Source organism: Agelaius phoeniceus, chromosome 4, assembly GCF_051311805.1.
Source record: "Agelaius phoeniceus isolate bAgePho1 chromosome 4, bAgePho1.hap1, whole genome shotgun sequence".
In the NCBI taxonomy this organism is placed as follows: Eukaryota; Metazoa; Chordata; class Aves; order Passeriformes; family Icteridae; genus Agelaius; species Agelaius phoeniceus.
In genome coordinates this window covers 60,228,986-60,252,159 of record NC_135268.1, presented here as the reverse complement: position 1 = coordinate 60,252,159, position 23,174 = coordinate 60,228,986, and the positions used below count along the sequence as shown (strand labels likewise).

The 23,174-nt window shown below is 48.8% G+C and overlaps 1 protein-coding gene across 1 annotated transcript; it reads right to left on the bottom strand.

Moving 5' to 3' along the window:
* Positions 1 to 2,947: 2,947 nt before the first annotated feature.
* NKX3-2 (NK3 homeobox 2) lies at positions 2,948 to 5,623 on the bottom strand. The gene is made up of 2 exons (XM_054632588.2): positions 5,007 to 5,623; positions 2,948 to 4,578 (listed from the first exon to the last, which is right to left on the bottom strand). The coding sequence occupies exons 1-2, from the start codon at positions 5,401 to 5,403 to the stop codon at positions 4,100 to 4,102; spliced, it is 876 nt and encodes a 291-aa protein (XP_054488563.1). The 5' UTR covers positions 5,404 to 5,623; the 3' UTR covers positions 2,948 to 4,099.
* Positions 5,624 to 23,174: the final 17,551 nt, after the last annotated feature.

Below are 23,174 nucleotides of genomic sequence, written 5' to 3'. Positions count from 1 at the left end.
TTATTACCCTGCGAGCGAGCGGGAGGTAGCTAAATATAGGCAGCCTCCCGGCTGCAGAGCTGGACTCTGCGCCTGTGCGACTGTTTAATACACAAACACAAGCGCCAATGGAGACATATGCAAAGATATACACAATTTACATTACATTTCAACAATCGAATTTCTTGGAGCTGCGGTATTTCCCCCCTCTCCCCCTTGTCTTTGCAAGAATTTTTTTTTTTAAGACTACAGCTTGCCCACGGTCTGATGGAAAATGATTCCCACGGCCCCTGTACGGTTCGGGGTTTGTGAGAGAGACCGAAATTGGGACACATCGTTAGGGAGATTATTTTACGTAGCAGCCGTGTATGTGCTGATGAGCTGAATGTGTGTCTGAGGGTGTGTGAAGAGAGCATGTTAGAGCCCAGGTTCTGCTGATAATTTAAGAGCCGAAAATACGGAGTAATTCCTTTGGCCTCATTACAGTTACATGCGTGTTACTGGAGATTTTGCCATTAAGAAAATATAAAGGACGCAGAGAGTTTGCTTTATATTTCAAAAATCAAAATTATTAAGAAAAAACAGGAGTAGAAATGCCACAAATTCCAGAAAAATTCCATTAAATTATCGATTAAATTTTCCCAGTATCACATACTGACGTTTCTCAACTATTGGATTTTGACAACATCAAAAAAGGACACTGTTGATGCATAAATGTTCCGTATTAAACACCAATACTAAAATTCCGGGCAACTTTATTCGGATCAGCTTTTCCAGCAACTTCTATCTCGAGTAAAATGCATGTTAGTTTTACCTGGTTCATAGGAAATTAGTTTGACACTTTCTTCTGAGTCTGTTACCCAGTGTTACAACCCAAGGAATCTCTAATAACAGTCACTTCCCTTTTATATCAGGAGATTCCCTGGAGCACTACATTTGTTAGTAAGCACAAATCAAAATAATACAACACAATGACCAAAGGGGGAAAAAAAATAGGCTTAGAGATAGTCCGCTCCCTCGATCAGAGGGCTCAATAGAACCTTGCTGGAAGCCACCCCCGCCGGGGACAAAACCTCCGCTGGTCTGAGCTGTACCTTTCAGTTTGCATCATTGTGCTATATTTCACACGAAATTATCCAAAGCAAGTCAAAACTAATCAACTTCCCTTTATCTGCAGCACTAAAACCTAAAGATGCATCAACTCAGACACGTCAGGTAACATCCTCTGCTGTGTAAAACCTACCTCCCCGCAAAGGCTGTGATGAGGAGGCTCTGCAGTCCCCAGACCTCTGCTTTTCTGTTTAGCAGAACCAGACATCCCACACTGTCTGCAGTGGGACAAATAGAGGAGGGATCAAGCTTGGCTGTACCATCGAACCTGAGATGGGAGTCAGCAGCTCGGTGCCTTGTACGGGGCTGCAGGCAGAGAAACGTCCCCAGGGGCCAGGAAAAAGCAAACCGCGGGGCAGCAGTGGCACCTTTTTACCTCCCTAAGTGCACGGGGGTCCAGATTCTGCTGTCCAAAAGTTTCGTTTTTTACAGGAAGGAAAGTGTTGGGAATGTCGGAGGGAAACAGTTACAAAAAAAAAAAAAAAAAAAAAAAAAGAAAGAAGAAGAAAGAGACGGGAGCTTCGGATCGGGCCAAATAAATGTCAGTCCTCCGTATCTGCCAAGGGACTGCTGCATCTGGAGCACTCCTTTCGGCAGCAGGACCGCCGACACGCCCGGCAGAGCAAAACCAAACCCAAAGCATTTCCTCCGGTGTCACGACGGCTGTCGGCTTTGTGAACAGAGAGCTCGTCCCCAGCCCGTGCTGGGGAGTACTGCTGGAGGTGCCAGCGCGGGGACATCTCACCTGCGGGGTGCCCGAGCCCGGGCAAAGCGAAATGACAGCAAGGGAGGGCCGGAGCGAGGGGCTGGCAGGGAAACAGCCCGGCTGCATCTTGGGGCGGCTTGCAGGCACAGCGGCCGATGGAGCAGCAGGGGCTTCCTGCGAGCCACTCCGTGCCCAGGAGCCGCAGCGAAAGCCCGTGCGAACCAGCGGGAAAGGAAAGAAGCCGGCGGTGATGAAGAATCAGCGGCGCCCAGGCAATGCGGCCGCCTGTGAGCCTGGTCCGGGCTGGGCTCCTGCGGCGCTGAGAAACAGCTGCAGCCATCACCGGGTCCGGTGCCTCGGAGCGCCACTGCCCGGCCCCGGCCCCCGGGGGAAGCTGCCCACCCCAGGTGAGCCTGCCCTCCCCTTCGGCCAGCGCTGGCCTCGGGGAGACGCCCAAGGACAGCAGCCGACGGCGGGGAAGAGCCGCCGGCACCGCGCCGAGGGCCCGGGCTCTCGAAGGAGGCTTGGAGGAGATTCAGTCCAAGGCGGGAGGCTGCCCCAAGTGGCTATCGCGGCAGTGTCGGGATACAGACGGCCTGGGCAGTTTCGCCGAAGCCCCCTCTTGCAGCCCAATCCTGAGCCTGCGCCCCCGGTGTCTCTGCCAGGCTCCGGCAGGGAGAAAACAACCCACCGAGCCACGCACTCGCCCCAGGATCCGCCAGGGTTTCACCGCGGTAGAGGGGCCGCAGCCTGCACGGTGAGGCTGCCACCGACAGGGAAAAGCAGCTCGAGTGGCCCCTCCGGCTGCACCGCGTCCTCACCGCTACCAGCACCCGTAAATTCAGCCACTGATCCCAGCTCTCCGGCAGATGGGGGATCGCTCCATCTGGGACAGGCGTTACCAAAGAAGTGATTAAGGCGCCCGGCCAGAGCTCCTGAGTCCCCTCTGCCTCCCGTAGAGGGAACGGGCATCAGTGCTGACCGGTGCAGCCGGGAAAGGTGGCCCAGATCTCCGCCAGGCCCTACAGTCCTCACCGTGCGAGTGGGAAAAGGAGGGATGTGGTCAGAGCTACGGCCTGAGGTCTGCTGCGGGGGAAAAAAATCACTGGGGAAATCCGTGTCTGCTCTCAGGAACGACAGAAGAAGCAGAAATAAGTGTTAAACTAAAGTTTATAAATTAAAAAAAAAAAAACCCAAACAAACAACAAAACAAGTACAGCGGGTAGCTTACAAACATTCACAATTCATTTGAAGTAAATAATCTAGTTGAGTGCACAGTGCCATTAAAAGGGAAATGGAGGGGGAAAAAAAAGAAGGGGAAAAAAAGCAACGAGTTACTTTGGAAGAAAGAGACTGTAATTACATTGCTGAGAAGATCAGAAACCCCCACCCCTGGAGGAGAGCTCTGCTGAAGAATTGTAAAAGGCACTGATGGTATTAAAGTTTCTTGTTACATCGATTTCTTAAAAAGCCTGACTAGAAATATTCACATTGAATATAAAAATAACAACAACTTTAATACATCTGGAAAGTGCGAAAAAACTGTAACTCCTCCCTCCCCGAACACGGAAAGATCTTAGGAAATAAAGGAAAACAAGAAGTCAGAGTTTCAATGTAAGTCTCACCCTTTTGTGACATATTTATCCTTTGCCAGGGATCATGGAGTACAGGAATAACATGGGCAACAAGAGCAGGGGGACCTGAAAGAGGCTTCCATACATTCAGCACCATACAAGGCACACTCAGTTTGCAACAAGTTGGAAGACCAAGGACTCAGACGACAAAAATAATCTTCCTTACAATCCACTGAGGGAGTCCTTGATCTCCTCTTTTGAGCTGCATTTGGTTTTGCGGGTTGTACTTTTTTTTTCCTCTCCTTTGTTTTCTCTCTCTTTTTCTCCACACAAGATCGAGTCTCTACCCATCCGAAGCAAAACAAAACAAACAAAAAGTCTACACCAAATACACTGACAACATGGATACCATGAACAAGTTGTGCCGAATCGCAAGAGTCCTCGGCTGGCGGGATGGGGACAGGGTGAGGGTCAGGGTGGGGGTGGCCAAGAAGTCCTATGTTGAAAGAGGAGAGGGTGAGGAACCATCCAAAAATATTAATAATAAAAATAACAATAAAATAATAATAAATACTGTCCGAGGCACTGAGAGCTGCAGCTGGGGCTCTGGACTTGAGAAGCTGAACGGACGGATTGATGGATGGGGGGGTGGCAGAGGGAAGATGTGTTTCCTGGCTGCCAGTGTATATGCTGGGGGTGTCGGGGCCGGGGGGCTGTGTATGTGTGCCTCTCACTGGGTGCCGGCAGCTGCGGCGCAGGTGGACAGAGCCCACCCGGGAAGGCAGTAGTAGGGGTAGTAGTAGGATGGCTGGAGAGAGAGCAGCGAGGGCGGCCGCAGCACCTCGCCAGGGTGGTACTGTCTCTGGTCGTCGCGCACCAGCACCTTGACGGCCACCTTCTTGGCGGCGGGGGCGGCGGCCAGGAGGTCGGCGGCCATCTGCCGCCGCTTGGTCTTGTAGCGCCGGTTCTGAAACCAGATCTTCACCTGCGTCTCGGTGAGCTTCAGCGAGGCGGCCAGGTCGGCCCGCTCGGGCCCCGACAAGTAGCGCTGGTGATTGAAGCGCCGCTCCAGCTCGAAGACCTGCGCGTGGGAAAAGGCTGCGCGGGAGCGCTTCTTCCGCGGCTTCGGAGCCGCCGCCGCCTCCTCCTCCCCCGGCAGCAGATTCCCGCACTTGCCCGCTCCGTCCTCTTCCTCCGGAGGGCTGCGATCTGCGGGCAGGGCGAGAGCACGGCGGTCAGGGCAGGCAGGCACCGGGACAGCGGCATCCGCGCACAGGCGGCCAGGCGCGCTCCCTGCGGCCGGTCCGCAGCGACGGGGCGAGCGGAGAGCCCGCCGAGCCGGTGCCCGCCCCGTCGCCGGGACAGCCGCCGGCAGCGGCCGGGCTTCTCGCTCTCGTTTAAGCGCCGGGCGCCCTGGCGAGCTGCGGGCTCCGCCGGGCCAAAGGCCCTCCCCGATCCGCCCTCCCTCGCCCCGCGGGACGCCTTTCGGGTTTTCTCTCCCCCCCGGCACAACCGAGCCTGTCGCACAACTCCGGGGAGCCCGCGAGAGTCGCGGTCATCTCCCGTTCCCAGCCCTCCGGGACCCTCCCGCCCTCCTCGCGCGGGTGCGGAGGAGCCGCCACCGGGGCCGCCCCTACCTGAGACGGCGGCCGACATCTCGCTGTCGCTGAGGCCGGTGGTGTCCCGCTCCGCCGCCTCCGGGGGCTGCGCCTCCTCCTCCGCCGGCCGCCCCCCGCCCGTGGCTTCTGCGGGGCGGGCGCTGCCACCGGCGCCCTCCTCCTCGGAGCGCCGCTCGCCCTCGGGGTCCTCGCTGAGCGCGGAGTCCGAGTCCCAGCCCGCCGGCGTCCGCGGGGCCGGGGCGCGGGCGGCGGGCGCAGGCAGCGGCGGGTCCTCGGCGGCGCCGCACAGCCGCCAGCCGCCGGCCGCCCCCGGGAGCGGCGGCCGCCCCGCCGCGTGGCGGGCGCGCTCCTCCTTCTTGTTGAGGATGGCTTGGATGGAAAAAGGCGTCAGGGCGTTGCCGCCGCGGACGGACATGGCCCGGCGACGGGCAAGCCCCGCGGACGAGCAGCGGACCGTGCCGCGCCTTCAGCTGGGCGACCGCATCGCCGGCCGCCGCCGCGCCGGTGCCGGGCCCTGTTCTGCCGCCGGGAGGGCGGGCGCCAGCGGGAGCAGCCTCTCTGCGCCACTGCCGGCCCGCCCGCCCATAGGGCCGGGGCCACCGGGGCCACCGCGCTGCGCCGGGCGCCGCCGCGGGTCCCTGGCGGCACGGGCGCTGCCTCCGCCCCGCTCTGTCCCGCCCCCGCCCGCCCTCCGCTTTTTCTGCCGGCGGCGCTGCCATCCCTCACGGCCGCCCGACAGCGCCGGCCCCGCGCCTTCCCATTGGGCAGCCCCCGCGCGCCCCGCCCGCCCATTGGCTCCCGCCGCGGGCCGATGCGGCTCCGCGGGGCGCGCGCCGGGGCGCGCCGTCCCTTTAACCCCTTGCGGCCCGCGGGGCGCCCCCGCCTCCCCCGGCCGAGGAGACCCTCGAAGGGACAGTCCCTCTCCGTGGCAGAAAGCGGCGGCTTCCACCTGGAGAGCGCGGGATCGTAGTGCAGAGATGTTTTCCCCCTCGCCGCGGCTCAACAGAGCGCCGTAGCCTGGCGCCGGGGAAAGATTCGGTCCCGACGGGAGAAGTGGCGGGGACGGGACCAACGCCGTGATTTTTTTTTTTTTTTTTTGCGTTCCGCTGGGGAAAGGCGTCGGAACTCGCCTGTTCCGAGTCTGCCTGGGGCCGACACGCCGTGCCGGTGCGGGGCTGTACGAGCGGCGGGATGAGCGCCCAAGCCCCCGGCCGCCCGCGCTGTCGGGGTGAACGCAAATCAGCCTCGGCCGGTTTTGAAAAATGCGCTTTTCACTATTGCGTTTGTTTAAAAACATGGTCGGGTTTATGTTAAGTACGGTCTTCTGTCCATGGGGCTTATAAAGCCCGTATTAGGAAAGCAATTTCTTGCAGATTAAACTCTTTTCCCTAAACGATGCTTTCCCTAAAAGAAAACGGCCCTACACAGGAAGACTTTGGAAACTATTACACGCACGTGAATTGTATATCTGCGACTCGTTGCCAAAACAACAATCTGCCCCCAAGCACCATGCTTTTCTCTTTTTCAAATATTATTTGCTTTCTCGGAGCTAATAAAAATACCGGCAAGGATATCAAGCAGGTACACGAGAAATGAAACGCCTGCGCTTCACGAACATGGGTGTTTGGTGCTGGGTGAACGCGGCAACATGAGATAAAGCATAGAAAAAAGATACCCGCAAACCCGCTTTGCTCCATGAACTAAATTCTCAGGGTGTCACCGGGCTTCTCCACAGGCGTGTGGCCACGCCAACACCTCCCTGCTTGATCTCACCGAGATGAACGTCGGTTTGCAGTAGACTACGAAGCGACAATAATTGATTTTCAACGACTCTGGCACGAATTAAATGTTTTCAATCATAATTTTTACATCAAAAATAAATCACTAAAATAAATAATCCTACTTTCGTACACAGCGCAAAGCTGGAGAGCACCTCTGCATGACTAAGCGGGAACTGTCTCTATCATTCTGAACAAACTCAGACCTTTTTAATAACCCTGCTTGGACTCACCTTTTACCTAATTTTTCCCAGGAAAGCCATCGCTTTGCCACCAAAGACTTCGGTATCACGAGACACTAAAGAAATATCTAAAGGGGAATATTTTTTAAGAGCTGGAGGTAAACGAGAAGCATCTAGGGAAGCTGCGAGAAATCTACTTACGAGAATATACGTAGGGGGACACGTAGGGCGCTAGGAAGGGTGTCCTGCACGAGTGTTTTAAAGGCTCCTTAACAGCCAAGAGATGAAGTTTGGGATGTCAGAAGAGATGAGCGGCCTCAGACGCGGGGACAGAGGAAGGGCTGGAGGTGCGGGTCGTGGGAGATGTGGTTTGGGTTGACGGCCAGAAGGGGGTTCGGGGCACGGCGGAGACGGGGAGCTCCGGCCAGGGTGTCTCTTTTGTCGGGCTCTGCTCAGGTGCGGCAGAGCGCCCGGAGAGAGGCAAAGCGGGTGGCTGCTGGGGGCCGGCGAGCGGCGGGGAGGAGAGCGAGCCTCTCCCGGTGCAGCCTCTCGCCGTGCTCCGGCACACGGAGCTCCAGCCCAGGAAGACCCTGATTTACAGAGTTTCGTGCCCAAGCTGCTAAAATACCTGCATATGGTTTACAGTGGCTGCAATTCTTTGCTAATTTGCTCAGCTCTTCCTTCCCCCCCACCTTCTTTTCTCTTTTTCTTTCTTAATTTTTTTTCCTCCTCCGCCTACTCTGCACCCTCTTTCTGTTCGGCAAACCTCTGTTTGGGGGAGGAAATGCCTGGGGAAGAGGCCGGGAGGAGAGCGGGGTAAGGCGCAGAGGAGCAGCGGAGGGAGGCCGGGCAGGGCCGGCGTGCCGGGGCCGGGGGCCAGCTGGGTGGTCCCGGCCCGCCCGGCCCCCAGCCCCGCCGGAGAGACGGGCAGCGGGAGGGAGGGAGAGAGGGAGGGATGGACGGATGGATGGATGGAGGGATGGGGGAGAGCGGAGGCCCGGCTGTGCCCCGCGCTGGCCGCCCTGGCGTGGGGCTGGCCCCGCTCCCGCCGCTCTCCGCCGGGGCAGCACCGGAGGGCTCGGGCTGCCCGTTCACGGCGTGCGGGGGCACAGGGCCCCCTCCGACGGAGAAACCGGGAGCAAACTCTCCTGGCTGGGAAAGGCTCGGAGTGAACATGACGGACGCAGTGGAGAGGCAGGGGATGTCTGAGGGGGGCACGATTCCCACCTTGCCTCCACCCTTGACAGAGCTCCGCACCTCCTATTCCCGCCGTCTGGGAGCGGCCACAATCCTTAATACACACACCGTGATATACCATAACCCATAACACACTGATCCGCCGTTTCTCAGTCTTGTATTACATTTAAACGGGGAAAGACCAAATCCGCCGTGCTCACAGCTGCCTCTCCCCGCTCCCACCGGAGATCCCCGGCTGGCTGTCCCGGGCCCGGCTGGCTGTCCCGGGGCCCGGCTGGCTGTCCCGGGGCCCGGCTCGCTGTCCCGGGGCCCGGCTGGCTGTCCCGGGGCCCGGCTGGCTGTCCCGGGGCCCGGCTCGATGTCCCGGGCCCGGCTCGCTGTCCTGGGACCCAGCTCGCTGTCCCGGGGCCCGGCTGGCTGTCCCGGGCCCGGCTCGCTGTCCCGGGTCCCGGCTCGGTGTCCCGGGTCCCGGCTCGCTCCGCTGTTCCTCCGCTGTCCCGGGGCCGTGTCGGTGCCGCCGGTGGCCGGGCTGCCCCACCTAGAGGCGGCCAGGCCGCACTGCCCGGCCCGGGCTGCCCTCGGGGCCGCGCTCGGCGGGGACAGCGGGGCTGGGCCGAACACCCGGGTGCCAAGGCACGGCCCCGCTGCCCGGTGTGCAGTGACAAACCACCACGGGAGCGGGACAGCGGAGGGGAGCCTGCCTGGCTGCCGTGTGAGGCGGCTTTTCCCAGCCACCTGAGCCGTTCTGAGCCAGGTGAGAGGCAGCGCTCTCACAGAAACACTGCATATGACATGTGGGGTGATGAAATGGGGAAAGATATGTTCTGCTTATAAAAGCCTTTTTAGCACATGTGAAAACACAAGGAAAGGTGGCTGCAAAACCTTAAAAAAGCCTTTGTAAAGAGCACAGATTTCTCCATAATATATAACGTTGTATAAAAAGACCCAGATGATCCCTGGCTGGGAGTACAGTGCACTGGGAAAAGGAAACGTTAGAGCTTTTCCTTCAGGGTAGGATTTGCCCAGTATGGGAAAATAATTAGTGGTGTAATCTCCATGTGCCAGTTTTGGGGCAGAGCCAAGCTAGCACAGCACCACTTCTGCCTTCCAAGCTCTTCTCAGCTCTGAGGCCGGCCAAGGAGCTTCATGGCCAGGGGCTACCACACACTGCAGCCCTCTTGTAGCACCTCCCAGAGCCTGCATGGTGGTATGGTGGTAGCTATTACTTTTGCCATACCTTATTAGAGGTTATTTTTTTCTGGACACAAGCTGTCTCCCAAACTAGTTTTCCTCCCAATATACTCAGGGCAATGCAAATCCTTGCTGAGTCTCCTGCTGGGTCTTTCAGGGACTTAGATGGAAGATGGCAGTGGTGCAAACAGTGCTTCCTTCTGTAAGGAATTTGAATCCCTTGTTGGTAATGGGGAAGATTTCTTTCATGGCTTTTACCTCAGCTGTGCTGCTCTCTGACTGTGCAACAAAGACACGCAAACATATCCTGGACAATTTGCTGGTTTTGCAGGAAAATCTTATGTCATCTGCTTTTGAACAGGCTTTGACTCTATTTCTTGAATCATAACAATTTATTTCCAACAAATGTAAATGTAACTACACAGTAGGTGACAGCTGTACATCTCTAAACCACTCTCCTGTCAAGGTTTCTCCATGTATTTCATGAGGGATCTCATATAAGTGACTGCTGCAACACTCAGTCTTCAAATTGCTTTGTGCAGTTGACATCAGGATCCTGTGTTGTTGCTGAGATGTCAACTGTAGGATGCTCCAGACTTGAGTGAGAGAAGGATTTACCTTCCACAATTAAGAAAAAAATGTGAATGATTTTTATAATTCATCTGAATTTGTGCAAATATAATGCTGACAATGAGAACTTTATTCTCACTAATGTGACAACCTTTTAACAAATTAGCTCAGTAGGTTTTAATAGCTGCTTTACAATCCCTTTCATTCCTTATATGGGGAAAAGCCCATGTCCTTTAGGGCTGGGAGGCTCAAACAAAAACACTTCTACAAGAGTTTACAACAAAGCTGAAAAGAATGCTTGAATTTTGCTGGTTGCATATATACAGGGACACAATTTCTCCCAGTTTTATTGCTCAGAGATGCTCTTTCTGGGAAAACCAACCCAAATCTCCCTCTTGTTGCTTCACCTTTACACTAACAAGTGAAGCCTTGGCATGCAGAGTACCAAGCATGAAAATAAACCCACCAACATTTCATTTCACTGGGTGGCAGTTTCTCCTGAATTATTCCTCCTTGCAAGACCTTGAAAAGGAAAACACATGCAGGCTGTCTAACCACATCATGCTCTCAGGAAGGAGTGCAGCTGCATGGTTGTGTCTGATGCTTAGAGCCAGGAGACAACAAGTTCTGTACACACTGAGAGCCCTGTCCCACAACAGCCTCCAGGCACCACCAGCTTTTGAAATATTTTTGAATTCTCTTTGACTGTCTCCTTATTTCTATGCTAGGTTTCCTCCTAAAGACATAAATGGCTATATATTCCTTATTTTCTGATGTACTTACCTGTAGGATAGCAATACAACCTGGATAAGATTAGCTTGCTTTACTAACAAAAACCAAATCAGCATATGCAAATGGCCAGGTTCTTCTCACTATCATTAAATAAAGCTTTTGCAGACCCTGTATTTAGCTTTTAATCTGTTTTACTTGCAGTCCCTGATAGAAAAATTGAAGTAGAAATGTCATGTATGAGTCAGTCTTCCATACAGTATATTTACTTGCTCTGAATTTTCCCCTATTATTTAGTAGAACATTTTAATGACTATCTACCATATTACAGTATATGCATTTGCTGTGTGCAAGTCTTTAGGCTTTTAAGAACACTCTTAGCACAGATTAATCATTTGATGTTTATTTGGTACAACATCATATGAAGTCCAGGTTTCCTTTACCACTGCTCTTCCACCTATATAGAAATAATAACCTTTCCTACTTTTTGTTTGAAGTAGTTGAGCTCACTTTTCACATATGATGGACTAATTTGGTAACTAAATCAATGGCTGCATTGGGGTATTTAACATTTAAATATTTTTATTGCTTTTGATGCTTAGGCAAATCAAATGAGCCTCTCAGGATACTGGCACTGTTTACATTTCTGAAGTGATTTGCCTCTTTGTCTAGGAGTCACCTCTTTATTGATAGCAATTCAGTAGAAATTTTATATTAATGTTTCTATCTCTTTATTATTCATATGAGGAATAGACACCCACCAATGGTAAAATCTGGGAGCATTTGGGACTTATAAATTTTCACAGATCACTGGTTGCTCAAGATTTTCAGATTTTGAGATCAAGGACTTGCTTGTTTCACATCCTTCTCCCACTGAATAGGAAGCCTGAACTGTGGAGATGGGATGTGGCATTTCTGTGTGTTTTGGGCACTCTCCTGGATGCAGTGCTGGCTGTTGGGATGCTGCTTTGAGGAGCAGACCTGACTCAGGAGCTCGTCTACTGACTCAAGTGTCTCAAACATGGTTTGCTGTGGAGATGAGAGTTGTGGAATATCCATCCTATTTTGGACCCAGGCCTGTGTGATTGCCTTCCTGTGTTGGAAGGGCAGTCAGAGGTGCCAGAGCAGCAGGAGCTGCACCCAGTGTTGGGTCTGGTGCCAGGAGTGCCCAGCAGAGAAGGAAGCTGGGCAGTTTAGACCAAGATTCTCACTCCATGTGAGGGAGGCACCCCAGCCTCCTTGGGAGCACTGTGACCCCTCCGGGAGGGAATTCCCCAGCTCTGCCTCCAGCTCTGCCTGCTGTGTGATGGGGCTCCCTGCCTGCAGCTGCCTTGCAAGCTCACAGTGCTGGCCTTGCCCAGTGACCTGGGGTGGAGCAGCCAAGCCAAGCAGTTTGAGCATGGAGAGCTGGGATCCAGGGTTGAGTTTATGGAGTTAGGGCAATTAGCAGGTTCACTGTGTGAGTTGTTTCCACTGGCAATGGGTTTGTATGTACAGTGACTGTACATTTCATCTGAACACAGTTTTACATTAAATCACTAATTCTTTTGGCTTGCTCAGTGAGAATCCAAATACTTACATGAACTTCACAACTAAATTAGCGACTTTCTTTTGTTCAGTACACCTGCAGATTTAATTGGCTGCCTGAAAATTGCAAACCAAAAAATCAAACATGACACAAGTTGTCTCCAGGCAATACAGGTATTGTTCTAATTTTCTAAGTATTTCTTAAAGGAAAGAGACTTTGGGCATGTCAGTTGTGGATGACTACAAATAAGCACCCTGTCTTCTCCTTTGTACCCTACCCATTACATGACCAAGTGTAAATGAGAAAGTTGGAAAAGCATCCAGTACTAAAGTGTTCCTATGACTTAGTGGAAAACTTTTGTGATGGGAGATGGACAGAAATGTAGGTGGACAAAACATCAGTTATGGATTCCTTGGAAAACCAAGAAAATCCTTTTATTTCTCCAGGTTTTTCACAACTAAAGAATGCAGAAATATGCCTGCAAGTGAAATGGAGTAGATGAGTGCTGTCTGGAAGGAATGTTTCCAAGATGGCAAACTGTGATATCCTGCACTATGGATGAGGTTATTTTTGGCAGGACAAATGAGAGCTTTCTGCTCTCCCTGCTTTGGGAGGAGGGTAGTCTGTGGTGTGACCTTCTGGTACTTTATAGTATCATCTGTATTTTACGAGGGCTGATTAACAACCCCATGCTTTTATCCATGTTCTCTTAGGTTTCCAACCCTGCACAGGACCAAAGTAAACTGCTGCCTGTAGGAAGCATTAAAACACAAGCTTTGGTAAAAATGTTGCTATCAACTCTCCTTTCATATCTCTGGAGGACTTCAGATGTGTCTATATTTCTTTCACACACTGTACACTTTGTGCAACACCTCTCGAAGACTGTTCTGCACCAGATATGCTCCCTCATCAGGAAACACAACTCAATAAAATGAGTTGTTATGCTTTATAGCTCCAAAAAAAAGGTGTCTGCAGTATAGTCTTCTGCAAAATAAGCAACAAAGCTGTTGTAGTCCCAGATTTTTGTGCTGCTGTGATGACTTGGTCTGGCTGTCTGAGCTTTCCAAACACAGATGGTATGTATGTCTCTGGATCAGTCATGGATAACCATACCTCTGACTTTACCCATAGTCATCATGCAGGGAACAAAAATCTCCCATGGGCAAAGGACCTTTATGTACAATAATATTTCTTTCACAGGGTTTAATTTATCTATTTTAGTGTGTCTTTGACATCTAACTGTAACAAACCTCTGCAAGAATAAGACCTGAATGCTGACCCTGAATCCCTCTGAGCTGTTGGCAGGCTCTGGAAGAGTAGCAGTGTGCTGGAGGGAAGAGTGGACATCCTGCAGTCTGTGGAGGATATGGGAGAACTTCCACCTTCCAACCCCAAATGCCTCACTCCTTGGCCTGCATGCATCCAGGTGCACCCTACAGCTCCTGGGGCTGCTTTCCTCATGGTGACTTCAGAAGCAGGCCCGGGCAGCTCTGGTACCTGCTTTGGTATAAGGTAACAGCTGCTTTTACAGAGGATATAGTAAATGTCAGAACACCTGGATAATGAGATAGTGAGATCCTTTCAGTGAGGAGGAGGCAAGCCCAGCAGCTGTGGAGCTGAAAAGACAAATCAGTGTCATGGCAGGGATCTGTGAATTGTTTTGTTCCAATAGCCCCAGCCCTTTGGACATGGTATGTGATAGTGGTGCTTGTGATCATTACAGTGCCACACTCTTACATTCAATAAACTGCTTTTCAGAAAGTGTTGATTCTGAGACTCGTGATAAGGCCAACTTACAAATATTGAATGTTCAGGCTACAGGCTGTAGCTTGCTTAGATACATATCCCTTGTCATGTGCCCCAGCATCTGGGCCCCAGCTGGCAGAAAAATCCCCTGTGCATTTTCTCCAAGAGCCAGAGACTGTTCAATAATTTCCTTGAAGAACAGGTTTTATTTTCCCAACTTCTGGGTCAGCTGTTTTTTGATGTTGAGTCTGTCCCAGTTCTTGTTTTCTGCATCCTGGAAGCTAAAAGATGATTCCAGTCACATCAGAGTTAACTGAAAGAAATGAGGAATAAGGATGGCTAAGGAAAAGGGGATTATGATTGCTTACTTGATATTTACACAACTTCCCTCATCATATTGACTCACAGAAGCTAGTACAAATAAGGTAAAGGCCCCCCAGGTAAGGGCTAACCTGGGTCAATGTCAGTACCTCTATGTACTTTTTCACCCACTAAAGTTCTTGGTCATGCCAAGAAGACTGAGACGAGGGAAGAATGGAGCTGAAGAAAGGATTTTTTAGGAAATAAGAGGAGGACAAGGGCAAAGGGAGAGGTTACATTATATGTGATTCAAGGGTGTGCAAGAAACTGATGAGGACAAGGGAAAGGGAAAGGAAAAGAACAAGCAGAAAGCTAAGGAGAATGAGGTCTGAGGGGGATCCTGTGGGAGAATTCAAGGGCTGGGATGGGAACAAATGGACATTTCAGTGAAAGACAGGTCAAATGAGAAATGAGGATGGTGGGAATTAGTCTGGAAAAGTGCTAGGAAGAGTGGGCTAGGAAATGAGAGAAATGAGAAGGACCTAAATGAGGAAAGAGAACGGAATGGAATGGATGGCTTCTATTAAACCACCAAATCTAACTCATTACACTTGAGAAAAAAAAATGTTAAATGAACTGTTCCTGAAGAAGTTTGATGTGCCTATAAAGATAGACCCACATTACATGGAATTTAATATTGCATCTGGAAACAAAACACTTGGTGGGTTCGGGCTTGCGCGTGGTGTGCTGCACAGCCTCTCATGGATGCAGAGTTGAAGAACGCTGTTTCTCCTCAAAGGGGTGAATCCTGCTGAGCAGCAGCCCAGGAGGAGCTGGTGGGTGGGTGGCTCAGGATACACAGGAGTGGTGGCCCAGGAGCACAGCACCCCAGCCCTGCCTTGCTCCTCTCTCGAGCCCTTGTGGGCCCTGTCTAAGCCGCCCCGGGCTCTGGGTTCCAGCGGCAGCAGCGGGATCCAGCCTGTGCCTGCCTGTGCGCCCTGCCCGCCGCTTACCTGGCAGGCACCCGTTGCCATCTAGTGGCTATTGTAGGACTCTCCGTGCCTGGAAAACAGTTTTTTTTTTTCCTACCGAATTACAACCCAGCAACTGCTTTTCTAGAGAAGATTTGCACAATGTGTCCCCACGAGCTCCTGAGTGACTTGTTCAGAAGCACAGGAGTGATGCTTGAAGTGGAGAATGAGCGTCCCTTTCTGAGCACCCAGAGTCTGGCCTTGCTTTGCAACAAGACAGGTTAGTCCCCTGCCTTCTAGGTGGGTGTTTTACAGAAGGAGGAGGCTGGGAAAATCTCAAAAGCAGCTGAACGAGACCTCAGCCCTGCTGGGCTGGCTCCCTTACTGACAAATGGGAGCTCAGCAGCACCAGGATCTTCACCTCTCACTTTTGATGATTCTGGCCAGATTTTTGGAATAGGCTGGAAGCTTTTTGTCAGTATATTTTAGTATTTTCACCCAGCTAGATCCCAACTGGACCAAGACAAAATACTCTAGCTGCTGGGCCAGCAAAGAGCAAATATTTGTCCAATGGGTACGTTGAACTGGCTCTAGACCATTCCTCTCCCCTGGTCCCTGAGAATTGAAGACATGGTGCAGAGGGACAGTTTAAGACTGATGCCCTTGAGTGAAAACTAAAGTAATTGGATTCCTTTTCCTTTCAGAGCTGCCAGTCACTTTCCATTGTTTTTCCCCTGAAGAAAAGAGATGATAAAAGCTGAGAAAATTTGAGAAAGGTGGGAAAAGAGGGAGAGGAGTGAAGGAATGAGATCTGTGAATCATGCCCTCTATTCACTGGTGTCTTTGAACAATCTGGCTATCTCAAGAGATCAAGTGGAAAAGTCTTAAGGAAAGAATTAGGAGAACTTGGAAAAGTGGAGTGCCTCCCTTGCCCATTATACTACTTCCTTAAAAGGGAGACCACTATGAAGGAATGGAAGAATTTTCCTTCTCTGTCTCATAGAGTGCCTCAATACAGAGCATCCCCACATCCTTTACTGTGGTAGCATCTACTTGGCTTTGTGTTCACTTGTGGTGGATTATTCAGTTTTGGGTTATTGCCACTGTGGTGTATAATCATCATAGCAAATAATAACCAATTGTACTTTAAGTACTTATCACTTACACACTGAGCCTATTGCTGTTTTCAGAAGAATAACTTCCCCAATTCTAGAAATACAACAAAACTCTGTGAACATTCATCATGAGGTGATAATGGTAACTGGACACTATTTTGTTCATGCAGGAAAAATGAAGCTCACAACATGTCTGTGGCAGTAAAGCTTTGTGCATGTGTTACACAGCACAGCTGCCTTTCTTCTTTCTTGGATGCACTTGAAGAGGATCCTTGAGTCTGCTAGCCCCAGGCTGAGACAAACCAAGGTATTCCTGCAAAGTATGACTGCAGGGCAAAATCTGAAGCTGTTGTATGAAATCGCCCCCACCATAGATGCTTTATAATGAAAAAAACTCCCAACCTTTTATTTATTTATTTTTTTAATGCAAAACTCTGTACTATTTATATGTTTATTTCAAAACAGAAGAAACATTTGCTTTATGATTCTGCCTAAATTGAGAAATTGAGGGCTTCATGCTATTCTGCTTTTTTTTATTTCCTCAGTGGAAAAGTGGGAAGGAAAATATATCAGCCACTGAAAGCTGAGAACAAATACAGCTTTAATTTTTGAAAACAGAAAAGATCAAGTAAAATGCAGTTCTTAAGGGATAGAATCTCACTGTATAGAGATATGGTCATACAGGGAATAAAAGGCAAAAGGCAAAAATTGCAACAGAGAATTTCCGGCTAGAAAAATGTTCTTTACATCTAAAATTCTTTAATCATGAGCAAGGGTTGGGTGACATGGGGGTGGGGTGTGTTTTGCCATCACTGGGTGTCTGTGGGATCTGGTCAGACATCACACACTTGGGACAACCTGGAGCAAGCTGCCCAGTGGACCAGCCAGGCTTTTCCTCCCCCCTGAGAGTGGCTGTCCTGTGGCTGACTTCCAGAGGTGTTGGTGCCAAACCTTCATAAAGAATTGGACCAACTTCTCAGAGCCTCCAGCCCCTCTCTGGTGGTCTGGTTCCACCCAGCACTGCTGGCAGCAGGGTGTGGAAAGGGCACCCCCTCCAGGGCCTCCCTGGGCTCTGTGGCCCTTCTTGCTCATATCTGGTGGCTCCTCTTCTCCACTTTCATGCCAGTTGCTGTCCCCAGACCCTCTTCTGATCCAGAAAAGGAGGTGGCATCTTGCTGGGAATGGATGACTACCATTTTGCTTTGATTAGGGCTTCCCCCAGATGATATTTCCTGTCATTGAGGGCCACATAGAGTTCTAAGTTCAAAATTAGTTGAAAGAAGTTTTATCATAAGTTTTATTTTTCTTTTTAAAGTGGCCTTATATTGCCTATTTACTTAGCATGAAAAATCCTGAACAAATAGAGTTAAATAAGCACTATATTACTGAGCAATCCTTAGCTCTTGTTTATATAAAAGGAGCAGAGTGAACCTATCATTGTCTGAAAGAAAAGTCACATTCCAAATCTCTGCTTGCTTTGGGCACCAAAGCGGGAATGACTATTTAATTTTAACATTTTCAAGTTTATATACTGGAACTGATGCTGGAGTATCATGAATGTGATCACAGAGCATTTTTCTTTCATGTATTCCTCTTTATTCATTCATTTTAATGTATGTTGACTCATATAAATCATCGCACAGCATGTGTGACATGTTACAATGAAATCTAGAAAAGAAAAAGACATCATTGGAGGGCTGAGTTCTCCAGCTGACAGTAGGACTGATAGCTTTGATACTGCTCTGTTATTCATTCTCAGTTACATCCTCAGTACACATACAGAGGTACAGCCAGTGCCTGTGCTGTCCAGCTGTGTGATCAGCAAAGGAGCTGTGTTTAAAAACCTGGCTCAATTTTGGTCTATTTGTGTGGTTTGCGACGGTCCAAATTATTCTGAAATATTTTATAGAGCTTTTTCTACTTTAGCTTTATTCTCACCAGCTAGTTAAGCTGGATAAGAGCTGCACTTTGTGTATGGCTCAGCTGGAGCCACATGAAAGCATTGTCCTTCCACAAGGAAAGGCCCCAAATGGAGCTCACCAGGACTGCAGCAGGTACCCGATCTCCAGACTGAACTCACAGAAAGATTTATGTTTCTCCAGTGGAAAGCATAGATATTTTCAGTGTATTTGGTGACACCAGGGACCAGGGCTCTGCAACAGCTTTCCTACATTTCAGGGGACCTGAGCTTGCTGATATGTGATATTGATGGTGAGGGTAGATACACACACCTTTCAATTGTCAGTATAATTTGTTGTCAACCCTAAACAAATACACGAAATAAAAAATATCATCCTTGGTGATGCATAATCTGTCCTTCTTTCGAGAAGCCTCTTTGTTTTGTCACTAGAAAGGATGAAGCCCACAAATTACCTCACTGTTCACTTATACACCAGTTATTGATAGAGAGGTACCATAAATGACATAAATGGGAGAGCTAATGGTGCACCTGGATGATGAACGTAAGGGCTCTCAGATCCATGGTACAATGGGAAGGTGATTTCACAGCCCCTCTCTGCCTCATGGACATCTTTGTGCAGGCAGCAGGATTTGCCCAGTTTCTTCAGCAGCTGGTTTAATAAAACAATCACATTAAAAATTTATCTGCAGTTTTGTTTCATAGAGGTGATTTCAAGCTCCCTGATCCAGTGGTCTGTGACTGTACAACTCAACATTGGCATGGAGAAAGGCACTGGCAAAGGGGCAGAAAAGGAAAGGTGAAAAGTATCTTGCAGTCACAGCCTGACCATGCAACCCCACCCCTCTGACAGACAGTGCCAAAAATCTATTCATGCCCTACTACGTTACGGCCATTTCAAATCATATTTTCATTCCCCGGTTGTTTGGCAAGAGTGTTATGTTCCTAGCTTTAAATACAGCTATCCAGGGACTCCCAGCAAGACATTTATTTTTATTATGTTTTTCTTTTGGACTTTATTCACAAAGCCAGCAAGGATAACTAAAAAGCTGAGATTTGAAAGAGGAGGTGGGTTTAAATGAGAAATACCCTTTCAAGGAATTTTGGTGAAACATCTTGAAACAGAGATTAGAATGGAGATAGAATTTCCTTGGTGTTTAAACTTTCATGTTTTAGTAGAGAAAAACCCACCTTGTTTGAAACAGGCCCCAGATTTTTGAGGAGCTGATGGAAGTAATGAAGTGTGACATACATAGCTGGGACAAGGAATATTCTGGAAGAGCAAACTCAGTATCTTTAAGAAGTTGCCAAGACCTGCAGAAGGCTGACATGGGCAATTTCCTCCAAACTGAAGCTACAAGCAAATGAAATAGATGGAAGGTGCTTGAAATTGAAGGTATGAGTCTTCTGAGCTCTATACAAAATGAATGAGCAGGCAATTATGAGGATACCGGAGTTATCAAGAGTTTGGAGTAGGTGTATGCTGTATGAATGTGCAGTCACCTTTGTCAGGATGGTCCCATTAAAACTTAAAACAAAATTTTACTGGGAAGAGAATGAAAATGCACCAGTTATTTTCACTTTTTACAATATGAACAGGTACAGCTTCAAGGAAATCAAATGCTGCTTTGAAAGGATCTGTAAAGGCACTCAGTGCATCTCAGATTCAGAGTAGCAACTCTCTTCAGACCAGTGATGCTCAGCGTTGCAGAGGTGCCACCACCTCTTCCAAAAGCAAGGCAGTACCAAAAGTCTGTGGTGGAAAATGATCTTTTCCTAATGCAGAACATGATACAGGAATCAGGCCACTTTTAGGTGTAGACACCCAAGCTGGTGTTGGATTTGCTTCACAGTGGACATCTGCTGATTGTCACTACAACCAGGAGCACCTGCTGCTCTTGGTTGCCAAATGTTATGGGACATTTTTTTACTGAGCTTCTGGAGAGATTAAAGCAGCTCAGAACCTTATGCAGCCTCTGAGGGATTGGGGCCAGAGATTGTTCTGTATAGGATAGTCTTGGAACATTGGTTGGGAGAGAAGAGTAGATGTGCATTTGGGATGGATGTCACAGATTAACCCGGCCTCCCTCAAGAGAGAAGTAGATGTGTTACTAGAGAAGCTGTTGGAATAGAAAACTGAGGCACTCAGAGATCTGCCAACATCAGCAAAACCTTGCCCCAGCTGCTGAGTGCACCTACTGACTTTGGATCAGGCTCTAGAGGGAAATTTCACCAGTTGCAAGACTTAAAAGCTTTGCCAGACCCCACCTAAAAATGAAAACTGCAAACTTGTAACTGGTGACCCTCTAGCTTGTTTTAAAATCCACCAAAAAAAAAAAATCATTAGTGTGATTTAAAATCTATATAGTACATAAAACCATAGTATTTCAAGTTAAAGAGAGTTAAGAGGTATAAATAGCCTTTAAGTAGAATGCATCAGAAATATGAAGAGATCCTGAGAACAAGCTAACAGTCAGCTGGTAACACAGGCAGCTGAGGTATGGCAAGCAAGATTAAGGTCCTTTTCTGTAAAACTCTGGGAGGAGTTGAACTCAGTCTTCCACCAGCACATCTCTGCACACTCAGTATTTTAATATTCAGAGAAATGAAGTTGTCCCAAGAGAAGGAACTGGAAGAACAAACAGCCACTAAAACATAAAAACCAGCCAAGTGGTTTAGAAATTGACTGGGATTGAAGCCTAGCCATGTTATTGCACCAAAAAGCCCATAGCAAATCTCACCACAAAACACTTTCAGGACATTCTGTTTCATCACAGCACAGGACAGTATTTTTCTCCTGACCTCTCTAAATTTGCATGGGCTAGGAAAATGTCACTGCTTTATATATATGTCAAGATTCAAGCTGGAGTACAAACCTCACTTCTGAAGAAGATGGGTGTGCATGACTGTTGCAAAAGATAGTCTTCCTCCCTTCCTCCCTCTCCCACTTTGCAACTGTCTTTGATAGGCAGTATGATTTGTTCCAAGATGAAAACCAGGTGAGAATTGCAGGAAGAACTGTCACATAATGAGATAAAATTCTAAAGTACCTCCAGAGGTGCTTGTATTGTAATTGTGGATTCTGCAAAGCCAGAGTGTAAACACTTCTAGCTCTTCCTGCTGATGTATAAACCCTTTAGACCTGCTTGTCTTACACTGGCAATACTTAGATACTGTGTCAGCAATAAATCCAGTCATAATCATCCACATAACCAGTGTCAGACTTACTGTGCCCGACTCCTCTCTCTACTACTCGGCCTTAACGTAACTCCTGCTGCAAACAGCCAAGGAAAACAGATTCTTCTTCCCCTCCCTGTCGTGCTCAGAAGGGCTCTGGGAGACAGAAGGTACAAAAGAACTGGAAGTTGTGAACATTTGATCATAGAACCACAAAGGCTGGAAAAGATCTCCAAGATCATGGAGCCCAACCCTTGATCAAATGCCACTATATGAACTCAGCCACACCACAGTGCCATGTCCAGTCACTCCTGATCAGTTCCAGGGACAGTGACTCCAACACCTCTCTGGACAGCCTGTTCCAAGGCTTAACTGCCCTTTCAGTGAAGAAACCTTTCCTTATGACCAACCTGAACCTCTCCAGTTTTGCTTAACTACAGCAGACCCGTACTGTTCCTGTAAAGTGCAATAGGAATTTAGATGACACTTTGAAATTACTAAGCAAAAAAAAAATTGGGAAAAAATTCCCAAGAGGGATTGACAGTGATGTGGCCTAGCATAAATGTCTATTTAGTTGACAAGAAAGGTGGCAGCAAGTGAAATTTGCATAAGCTGAAAGTCTGTGGAATTGGCAGTTTTTCCCCTCTCTTTATGTAAAAGTGGCTGTCCTGCAGAAAGGTAATTCCTTTAATGCTTTCATATTACAGAATAACTTAATCAATGATCAAAGATACATTCCATACACAAGATGTTCCCAGATGTTATTCCTAAACGTTATCCATCACTAGGGGAAAGGACAGTAGGCCACCTTTTAGGAGCTTAGCTTCGAGAGACTGACACTGATCTTCAGAGCTGTTTATCTACTGAGATATCAGACAACAGCCAGTCAAAAGGATCTATCAGAGCTTTGTCAATCATTATAATCCTTCAGAAGAGCTCTGTCTGTGAAAGAGGCAAATATGAACTGTCCTGGAGCAGGACAGGTACTACCAGCAGAGAGAATAAATGATAATCAGGTCCAGTGCAGTGGCAAGGCTTCCTTAGGACCCCCCTGAGCAATGTCACTACTGAATCCAGGTGTAAGGAAACAAATGGAAAGGTGCAGGCAAGGACTCCAAATCCCACCAAAAGTCTGGAAAGCACCCATGGAAAAACAAGCAGTTTAGCCTCACAGAACAAAGGCTGAGACTAAATATACAACCTTGGTCTATGCATACTGCAGGGGGCAAAGGAAAAAAAATGGAAAAAAAGAAAGATTCAACTTATCCTACAACTCTGCATAAACATCAGTGTTAGTAACATACAGGAAAGGAATGTATCAATCAGTATGCTAGCAAGGCATGTATTAATATGGCAGCAGAGTTAAGGTAGAAAGCAAAAGTAATTAATTTTCAGAGCTAAGGTATTTTCTTCTTTCAGACTAATTTACTTAAAAAAGTATTATGTGAGCACTTTTATAGTGTCCCAAGGTAGGCAAACAGACTTTCCCTACTGTGTATGTATCTAACATGTAAGCACCTGTGAACATTTTTTAAAGACACTAACCAGGTAAAGTTTATAGACATGACTCCAACCAGACACATGTGTAAAGACAAGTTCCCCAGTAAAACAATTAAAGGAAAATAAAATATGGCAACTCAGGTTTTTGGCAAACATTTTATATTTTTATACAAAAATCTCAGTAAGAAACCTAGCAGAATATCTGACCGAAACATCTGCCTTACAACAAGTTCAAAAAAAAAAAAAAACCTCACAAAAAAAAAGAGAAATAAAGAAAAAAAAAG